General features: G+C 35.8%; 1 protein-coding gene across 4 annotated transcripts in view; it reads right to left on the bottom strand.

Moving 5' to 3' along the window:
• Window positions 1-10,000, bottom strand: part of LOC144957881 (diacylglycerol kinase beta-like) — a 156,689-nt gene that overhangs the window by 10,492 nt on the left and 136,197 nt on the right. For all 4 annotated transcript variants that reach the window (XM_078889394.1, XM_078889395.1, XM_078889396.1 and 1 more), the window contains 5 exons: window positions 8,099-8,173; window positions 6,156-6,241; window positions 4,636-4,795; window positions 2,651-2,750; window positions 1,071-1,135 (listed from right to left, as the gene is read on the bottom strand). In XM_078889394.1, the coding sequence (XP_078745520.1) occupies window positions 1,071-1,135; window positions 2,651-2,750; window positions 4,636-4,795; window positions 6,156-6,241; window positions 8,099-8,173 (486 nt within the window). The remainder of the gene's footprint in view (window positions 1-1,070; window positions 1,136-2,650; window positions 2,751-4,635; window positions 4,796-6,155; window positions 6,242-8,098; window positions 8,174-10,000) is intronic.

Raw genomic sequence — 10,000 nt, 5'->3', positions numbered from 1 at the left:
CTGGTCTAAAAATAGATAGACGTAACTTTTGATAAATTTTACCTTTTGTTCCATAAAATATCCATATCTAAACATTATTTGATGCATGATCGAGTATTTATGAATATGTGTTTCTTTTGCCACCTAACAGCCAAATTTTAAAGGTTATTTTCTTTCTATTATTTACATTGGAACGTGAGCTGTCAAGACAGGAACATGTGGTTTGCCATGTGCTTCTCGACCTTTGTTTACGTTTGGGGCAGCAAACTTTACTGTTCTATATATCGAGGAACAAAGAGGAATGGAAAAGAACAAAGAAAGTCGGCTCACTAATTGGAGACACCGAGGATGTACAAAGAAGAAAACAGCTATCAAACGCCGCACTCAGTAAACTCACCAATGTATGGATTAGAGGTGACAAAATAAAGAGAAAAACCAAACTGAAACTGTACCATGCTCTTGTAAAACCGGTACTTCTGTATAACTGCGGCACTTGGGCGTTGACAAAATCCGAAGAAGAACATCTGGATGCCTTCCATCGCACACAGCTAAGAAGGGTACTGGACATCAAATACCCAAAAAAGATCTCAAATGAATCACTCTATAAGATCACAAAAGACAGACCAATCTCCCTTGACATTTTACAACAACGATGGCAACTTTTCGGTCACATACTACGCAGGGACAAAAACATACCAGCTAACCAAGCCATGTCAGGATACTTCCAAAAACACGGGAACCTTTTCAGAGGAAGACCGATCACAACACTCCCTGTGATCCTAAACAAAAACCTCACAACACTTGGACAAAGCATTAGTCTCATAACGGCAGGGGACCTTGAAAATCTGAGAACCCTAGCAGAGGACCGGCAATATTGGAGACACCTCACACAGGAAATACTGGAAACAGCCAAGGCGACCCGATCTTTCGGTCGAGACGCGAAAGGCATCTAAGTCAAGTAAGTCAAGTCAAAGTTCAATATTTTTGACAGAACTATTTTGTTACTTTTTAAATGCTGTTATATTCATCGCATAGTTCAATATTTTTGACAGTCCAAAGCTTCTAGAAGCTTAGTATTCACTTTGACTCACCGGCTGTTAAATTTCTCCGGATGTTTTTCCCTCATGATATGAAATCGATGACAAATGGCTGCATCCTGAAAGATAAAAAGGGAATTCAAATGAAAAAATAAAAATCACACATTTGCATTATTTTATCATTATTATGATCATTATCATCATCATCGGCATTTCATCGACATCATTAATATCATAACCACCCGTTATCATTATCATCACCATTATCATCATATCATCATGATAATATCATTATTTAATGAATTTTGTTATCTGGTTAAAAAAAAAAGACTGTGAACCTTTATATAACACAATATCTACTAATTGTTCCAACTAAGCAGTTTTACCAATTAAAAGATTCCAGTTGTGATCTCCATTGGAACAGCCTATCAAGACTACTTTACACATCTTTTCCAGTGGATATATAATTATAGTAGTCCAGTCCTTCATTAGTGCCATTAGGCCTAAAGAGCCGGAGTTTATCCGGGTTTCTATAGCAATTGAAACTACTTGCTACCCTTTGGATAAAACTTAACAAAAAGCAACACTGAATGTGTAGGATGAGACACGACACGTGTAAAGCGGAATTATATAATTTTTTTTTTACAAAGACAACACTGTTTGTGACCCATTAAAAATAAAAATTGCTTGCTTTTACTTTGCTTTTAAGGGTTTTACGGCGCTTCCAACACATGTAGGTAATATCAGCGCCAGTAAAAAGGAAGAAAATGGGATAGTAAAAAGTTCTAGAATTACAATTAAAGCACCCAAGAGAAAGTAAGACATAGGGGAACTGGGAACAAATAGGGATCAGATGTAGATTCCAAGAGCATACCACCAATGTACTTAGTTTGAGATCACCTATAAGTCTCATCCCGATACAAGCACAAGACCCAACAAAGAGGAATAGACTCAAATGCTTGCATTATACATTCAAAATAACAAATTTACTAATACATAACAGAGAGATGATTTACAAGGAAAAAAATATCATCTCCCAAAACAATAACTATGCATTTGACTGTTTCCCTCCCAGCAAGGACTCTAGCCAGGGCCAGGACCAAACCAAGTAATCTGAAAGCATGTTGGAAAACAGGTACAGGGGGATAGAAGACACAGCAAGTCCCTCCCTGCCCACTATGGGAGGTCGAGAACCCCACCCAGATACTTAGAAATAAATCTGGAGCATTTATACAATGCGATATCCACTACATGCACTCAAAGAGCTTTACAAGGGGTCCGTCCCAGACAACACTAACATTACAATTTTTTCAGACAGAAACAGCGCTGTTAACAAACGCCAGGTACTCATTTAACATCCTGATTATGGTGGGAAAATATGAGTGAAGAGCCTTTTCCAAGAACTAAACTATGCGCTCCTCATAGCTGAACTCGAACCCTTGACCTTCCAGTCTGAAGGCAATTGTCACACCACTAGACCACATAACCGCAAGTACGGTGAGAAAATGTGAGTAAAGAGTATTCTCCGAGGCAACTTTGCCTCTCCTTCAGTGGGACTTGAACCTGGGACTTACAGGTAAAAAAAACCAAAACTGTGTCAGAACACAAGACAAAGAAAACCATGTTTTACATACCACTCCAATGGTGAAATAGTTGTTGATGATATTGTATGGAATTGGGTCTCCTTCTTCCTCTTCCTCATCGTCTTGAGGTTTGCTGAACTCTATCTTCCATCTGAGAATGAAAGTTGAAAATAAAAAAAAACAAAGTTAAAAAAATAATAATAATAAATGTGACCCGTCGTCTCAAAACGGTCTTATGTCGGAACGAATCGGATGCTTAAAAGCCCATTTAATGTTAAACTGGTCAAAAAAATAAATTGTTGGCAGTAGTACCCCAAAATATGGTATCCATTCTCCTCAATAAATCATATAAACACAACGCAAGTGTAATATTTCTGGCTATAAATTCAATTTTCAGCATCTTAACCAACCCGACTTAATACCGTTTTGAGGCGAAAGGTCACAAATAAAAATAATAAAATTCTCTTTATTCATCCCATAGGAGAAATTTGTCTCTAGGGTCTATTCCAAAGGAACTTGACTGGAATAACCCAGGCGTCAGCCGCACGCAGTGCAGCACCTCGACTGATTTTTGGGATTATTTTTTTTCTTGTATTTTTCTTTCTTGCTTTGTATGGCAGCTTTCATACACACTGACTTGTTCAGTTCTTTATCATAAGGCGACCTCCACTTCAAGTAGTTTAATAATCACTCAAAAAAAAAACCCTCCAAAAAAAAAAAAACAACATTTCTCTCCTATGAATAAAACAGAAATTAAAAAAAAATTAATATCCTTCAACCTGTTGTGTTCTTATATCATTAATTGATAAGACGTTTTATTCCAAGAATCAACAACCCAAATTGTTAAAGCAAATTATTTATTTTATTTTTAAGGGTTTTACAGCGCTTGAAACACATTTAGGTTATATCAGCGCCAGTAAAAAGGAAGAAAATGGGATAGTAAAAAGTTCTAGAATTACAATTAAAGCACCCAAGAAAAAGTAAGACATAGGGGAACTGGGAACAAATAGGGATCAGATGTAGATTCCAAGAGCATACCATCAATGTACTTAGTTTGAAATCACCTATAAGTCTCATCCTGACACAAGCACAAAATCCAACAAAGAGGAATACACTCAAATGCTAACATTATACATTCAAAATAACAAATATAATAATACATAACAGAGAGATGATTTACAAGGAAAAATATCATCTCCCAAAAAATAACTATGCATTTGACTGTTTCCCTCCCAGCTAGGACTCCGGCCAGGGCCAGGACAAAACCAAGAAATCTCATTCCAAGATAAAGACAGAAAGCATGTTGGAAAACAGATATAAGGGGATAGAAGACACAGTATGTACCCCCTTGCTCACTATGGGAGGTCAGGAACCCCACCCAGTGTTACAGCAAAGAACATTTATTAAACAACATGACATAACATACAAGTGAACCAGATGACGGTTTGATATAGAATGACTTCCAACAAGGTAGCCAGTAGAATAGACGCTAGTTGTGAATGACAACTACAATAGATAATAATAATAATAATAACAATAATAATAATAATAATAATAATAATAATAATAATAATAATAATAATAATAATAATAATAATAATAATAATAATAATAATAATAATATCATAATAATAATAATCATAATAATCATAATAATAATAATAATAATAATAATAATCATAATAATAATAATAATAATAATAATAATAATAATAATAATAATAATAATAATATAATAATAATAATAATAATAATAATAATCATCATCATCATCATCATCATAATCCTAATTAAAAACAAGAAAAAAAAGGAATTCAGAGTTACCATTAAGGTAACACCTCCCCCCCCCCCCCCCAAACCCCCCACCCCCCCCCCCCCCTTACCCTCTATGCCTATGCGTCCTCTCTCTCTCCCTCTGTCTATCCATCTATCTATCCCTTCTAATTCCAGTCAGTCATTTGATCTCTACTCTAGATGGACGATACAAGTTATGATACTTGAATACAATAACTTTCATTCACAACTCAACCCCTTACCTGTCCAGCATGACTTCTGAGCTGTTTTCGATCTTGTGTAGTATCTTGAGCAGGTTTTCCCCCTCGTAGCCTCCACCCCAACACAAGCAGCGAGCCAAGTCATTTCCTGTGCCCAGGGGTAGGACACACACGGGGGGTCTTTGAGCAAATTGTACTTTGTCTGAAATACGTGGTGGAAGAATAAAATAAATTTTAAATTTAAGATACAAATAAATGAATTCATAAATAAATAACTGAATAAATACATTAATGAAAAGAATAATTGAATGAATGAATGAATAAATAAATGAATAAGTAAATGAATGAATGAATGAATAAATAAATGGATAAATAAATAATTAAGTAAAAATAAATAAATAAAAGAATACATAAAAGAGTACGAAAATGAACACATGCATGGGTTAATAAATAAATAAATGGATAAATAATAAGTAGATAAATAAATAAATAAATAAATAAATAAAATCTCTTTGATTCATTCCACGAGGAAACTCAAAAGAAGACATTAAAAAAAACTTGAATCTAACAAGTCAAGTTTAAAATTTGGTTAAAAAACGGAATAAGGTCTCGTCTTCCTTACCAATTTCAAGTAAAAAATAAGGAAACAAGAAATTTCCTGGGCTGTTCGCTGTAATGCAGAATAGCTACGTGAATAATCACAGTTTTTAGCTCAAAGAAGATTCATCATCATCATCATAACCACCACCTCAACCACTGTCATTGATATCATCATAATCAACACTAAAACCACTATCATCATTACCACCACCACAACCATTTTCATCATAATCATTATCACGATCATAATATAATAAAAATAATAATAATAATAATAATAATAATAATAATAATAATAATAATAATAATAATAATAATAATAATATAATAATAATAATAAAAATAATAACAATAATAATAGTTATAATAATAATAATAATAATAATAATAATAATAATAATAATAATAATAATAATAATAATAATAATAATAATAATAATAATAATAATAATAATAATAATAATCCTAATTAAAAACAAGAAAAAAAAAAAGGAATTCAGAGTTACCATACATCAACTCTCTAACTGCTAGCACATTGTTTCGAGAAAATGTAAACCTCCTCAGAACTCCAAAATCTCGGATTTCCGAGGATCCGAGGAAAACCATCAGCACTGATATATGTCAGGTTTGGAAACAGAGAGATTTATGGTTTTAGTGTTGATTATGATGATATTGATGACAGTGGTTGAGGTGGTGGTTATGATGATGATGATGAATCTTCTTTGAGCTAAAAACTTTGATTATTCACATAGCTATTTTGCATCTTTACTGTATTTGTCTTTATTGACTCTATGAATCCTTGATTTGGCTATGAATTATTATTATTACTGTTTTTAAACATTTTTTTCACTTAAAATTGATAATTTATATTGTAAAGTGCCCAGAGCTTGTGTTTTACACGAGAATGAGCGCTGTATAAATGTGTACTATTATTATTATATATTTAGCCATCATGGACTTACCCATGGTGTCTAACAGCCATCCTACGGAGCCATCCCCACCACACACCAACACTCGGCAGTTGGGCATGTCCTTGAAGAATTGCAACCTGAACAATGACAAAGATCGGTTTTAAAACTGTGCCAATGCCTTTACACTATTTATGAATTTTTTTTTTACAAAGCTGTCTACTTGAGCTATTATATAGCGCAAAATCCACTAAACATGCTGAAAGCGCTTTATAAAGGGTCCCTGACCAACAGCAGCATGTAACATTATATAGGAAATGAGATTAGCGGAAGAGTAGCGTCCCTTGATTGGACGTCACCTTACAGAGAGAGCGTCAATTTGGTTTTGAAGTGTCTCAAGCCGCTTTCACCGCAAGCGAGGACGAGAGACACATGCGCACAACCAACATGACGTTCTCTCTCTACTAACTTGTCCGCCGGTGACGTCACAGACTATGGGTGACGTCCAATCAAGGGGCGCTACTCTTCCGCTAATCTCATTCCCTATAGCACGAGACAAGACGCCTGAAAGGCGATAATACAAAAAATTTTTCCAGACAGAGACAATGCTGTTAATGACTTGGTACTCATTTTATACATGAGTATGGAGAGAATATGTGAGTAAAGAGCCTTTTCCAAAGGCTCAAATATGCGTTGAGCGAGGTTCGAACATTGGGAACTTCCAGTCCAAAAGTGAGTGTCATACCATAAGACCACATGTCTGCCTTCTTAAGGAAACAGACTGTATGTTTACTTGGAATACGAAGCCACATACAGCCCTTTTTCCTTAAGACAGCAGATGTCTAAATGTATGGGATACGAGACAATGACTAAGAGGTGACTAAGAGCGTAGCCATCGTTAACACATAGCCTGACACTAGAACCCTCTAGGACTGGCAGTTTGATGTCATTTGTTAGGTTTGTGTAGCGTCTAGTGAGTTGTCGTTAGTAGAGCTCAAGGAAACAAGTTATTTCATTGGTTGAACTATTGAATACACCACACGATTTGTTTTCGTTTGTGGCCAAAGACTGGCATTTTGACCTCATTTTTTGGTCAGTGTCAGGCTATAACTTTACGATGGCTATGCTGACACAGACCAAAAAATGACGTCAAACTGCCAGTCCTAGAGGGTTCTAGTGTCAGGCTATATGTTAATGATGGCTACGCTAAGAGCGGGTTTTTGTTTTATAAAAAAATGAATCAGTCAGGGCAAAAGAGAAATATGGTGAGAGAGACTTACTTACTTACTTACTTACTTACTTACTTACTTACTTACTTTCTTATCCGAACCAGCAACCACCTGAGCTCTAGCCCTTCGGTCTTGTGTTATGACGTAGAAGTTAGACGTCTTTTGTAGTTGTTCCAGGTGACTATAAAGTGTGTTACTGATGCTTGGATTTGGTGGGAGGAATGCGCATCTCAGGTCTTCAAGAGGTTGACATTCAAGCAAGTGGTGTGTTACTGTTTCATTGGGGTGTTGACATAGGGGGCAGGAAGGGGACACGTCTTTTGTAATTTTGATGGTGAGAGAGAAGTAGACGAGACATAACGCCTGATGGCTGTTAGGTTATAATATTACAATTTTTTTTTGTCCAAAAGAGACAAAACCGACCAGGTATTCATTTTACACCTGAGTATGGTGAGAGAATGCGAGTAAAGATAGAGCCTTTTCCAGGGACTCACTCAACTATGCGTTGCTCAGAGCAAGTGTCATACCACAAGACCACAAAGTTGCACAAGAAGGAAAAGGAGGAGGAGAGGAAAGAGGGGAAGATGGAGAATAAAAAGAAAGAAAAGGAGGAGGATTGGGAGGAGGAGGAGAAGGAGGAGGAGGAGGAGGAGGAGGAGGAGGAGGAGGAAGAGGAGGAGGAGGAGGAACGGTTTAAATCGTGATCCTGTGATGATTTAGGCATGTGAGTAGTTAAATGACTTAAGCTCCAACAGAGAGACTACTCACCCAACCATAGGTCCCTCTTTGACCATGTTGTAAACTTGACGAGGGTTGAGAAGGTACTGGAATTTACGCAACAGTCTGGAAGGGTATTTTTTAAAAATGTATCAAAGGAAAGAAAAAAAAATCTCAATAAAATAAGAAGCTAGGCACTATATAAAAAAATCATTAAAAAAAATAATTGAGCTTTTATATAGCGCAATATCCACTAAACGTGCTCAAAGCCCATTACAAGTGCTTTATATACATGTATTGGATATGGATATATAATAAACTGATGCAATGAATAGTCAACGTAAAGGAAAAAAAATAATGATACCTACTTTTCTTTTCTAAAAATAACACATAATAATTTTTTTTTAAAAACAAAAAAGAAATCGAGATGTAAATCAAATGTAAACACATAATGTCTGAAAAAGTGTGAATGGCACTGTGTCTTATACAGCAGAAAAACAAAACAAAAAAAAACAAAACAAAAAAAAACATAATCCCCTTAAAAACAAATTAGCCGTTCTTCGACTGGGAGTCGAACTTCATAGCTTCTGATTAATGGTCAGATATGCTAGCATTAGACCACAGAGATAACCCGTATGACACACCTTTACACATGTTTATCTTGCACTATTTCTTGCTCCCAAATCAAAAATTTTTTTTTTCAAACCCCCCAAAAAATCAATGGTGTGTGTAAAACATGGAAAAAAATATACTTTTGAGTTATTCAAATTTGAAAAAAATAAACGGTGATGGCATTTTTTAAATGACAGTGGTGTATGTGATCTAAATTTCTTTAAAAAAAAAATAAGCCTAATATTAAGGGTTATTTCATGTCAAATTTGCTGTACTGTTCGACACATTGTTTACTCCTTGGTGTAGGCCAAATTGTGATATTAATTGAAGCTTCTTTTTCATTTAATTTCTTTATTTTTATTTTCTTCTTTGAGCTTCAAATATTTGCATTAGTAGATACTAAGTGCAAGCTGCTTAATTGGAACAGAACCATTTTTCAAAAATTGTTCAAACTAAGCAGTTTTACCAATTAAAAGATTCCAGTTGTGATCTCCATTGGAACAGCCTATAAAGACTACTCTACACATCTTTTCCAGTGGATATATAATTATAGTAGTCCAGTCCTTCATCAGTGCCATTAGGCCTAAAGAGCCGAAGTTTATCCGAGTTACTATAGCAATAGGAACTACTTGCTACCCTTTGGATAACACGCTACTCTATTGCAAACTAATTTCCACCAGCTCTAACAGACCCAGCTTTCCAATCACTTCTGGGTGGACACGGGAGTGGGGGGGGGGGGGGGGGGGGGGGGGGGAGGAGTTGGAAAGACTGCACCCAGGATCAATCTCGTTCCCTTTGCATGTGCAGCGAGTGCTCTACCAACTGAGCTATCAGAGCCCCTGAATATCATACAGAGCAGCCTTTCATTTGTTTGTCTAAAATTTTACTTTCCATTCTTCGCTACACTTAACATTACTTGTGTGTAATCATGATGATAGATGTCGCCCTATCTCATAACTTCACATTATTAATATGGAATTGTCACGACACCCATATCTCAAAAAGAAGCCAAATGAACCAAGGACACATGAATCCAGACCTGCCAACCCTTCACATTCCAAAAGTGGTATCAGACCGCCTGAAAATAGGAATTTGATACAAAAAATAGGAATCCCCCCCCCCCCCCCCCCCCCTGCTCTTTTTTATTCTTACCATTATCATCATTCTTTTGAAAATCGGAATTTTAGAGACAAGGGCGGAATAGTACATAAAGGAAGAGTGAAAATAGGAATGATTCCACCAAAAGCGGAAGGGTTGGCAGGTATGTGAATCTTATTCCAAAATACTCCACAATATATTATACAATTTGAATCAACGCCGTTTGCCGCCTCATCTAAAGCA

Source organism: Berghia stephanieae, chromosome 12 (assembly GCF_034508935.2).
Source record: "Berghia stephanieae isolate SIO BIC M18660-M18661 chromosome 12, UCSD_Bste_1.3, whole genome shotgun sequence".
In the NCBI taxonomy this organism is placed as follows: domain Eukaryota; kingdom Metazoa; phylum Mollusca; class Gastropoda; order Nudibranchia; family Aeolidiidae; genus Berghia; species Berghia stephanieae.
Note: the sequence above shows the minus strand (reverse complement) of the source record. Positions and strands in the feature narration are given on the sequence as shown.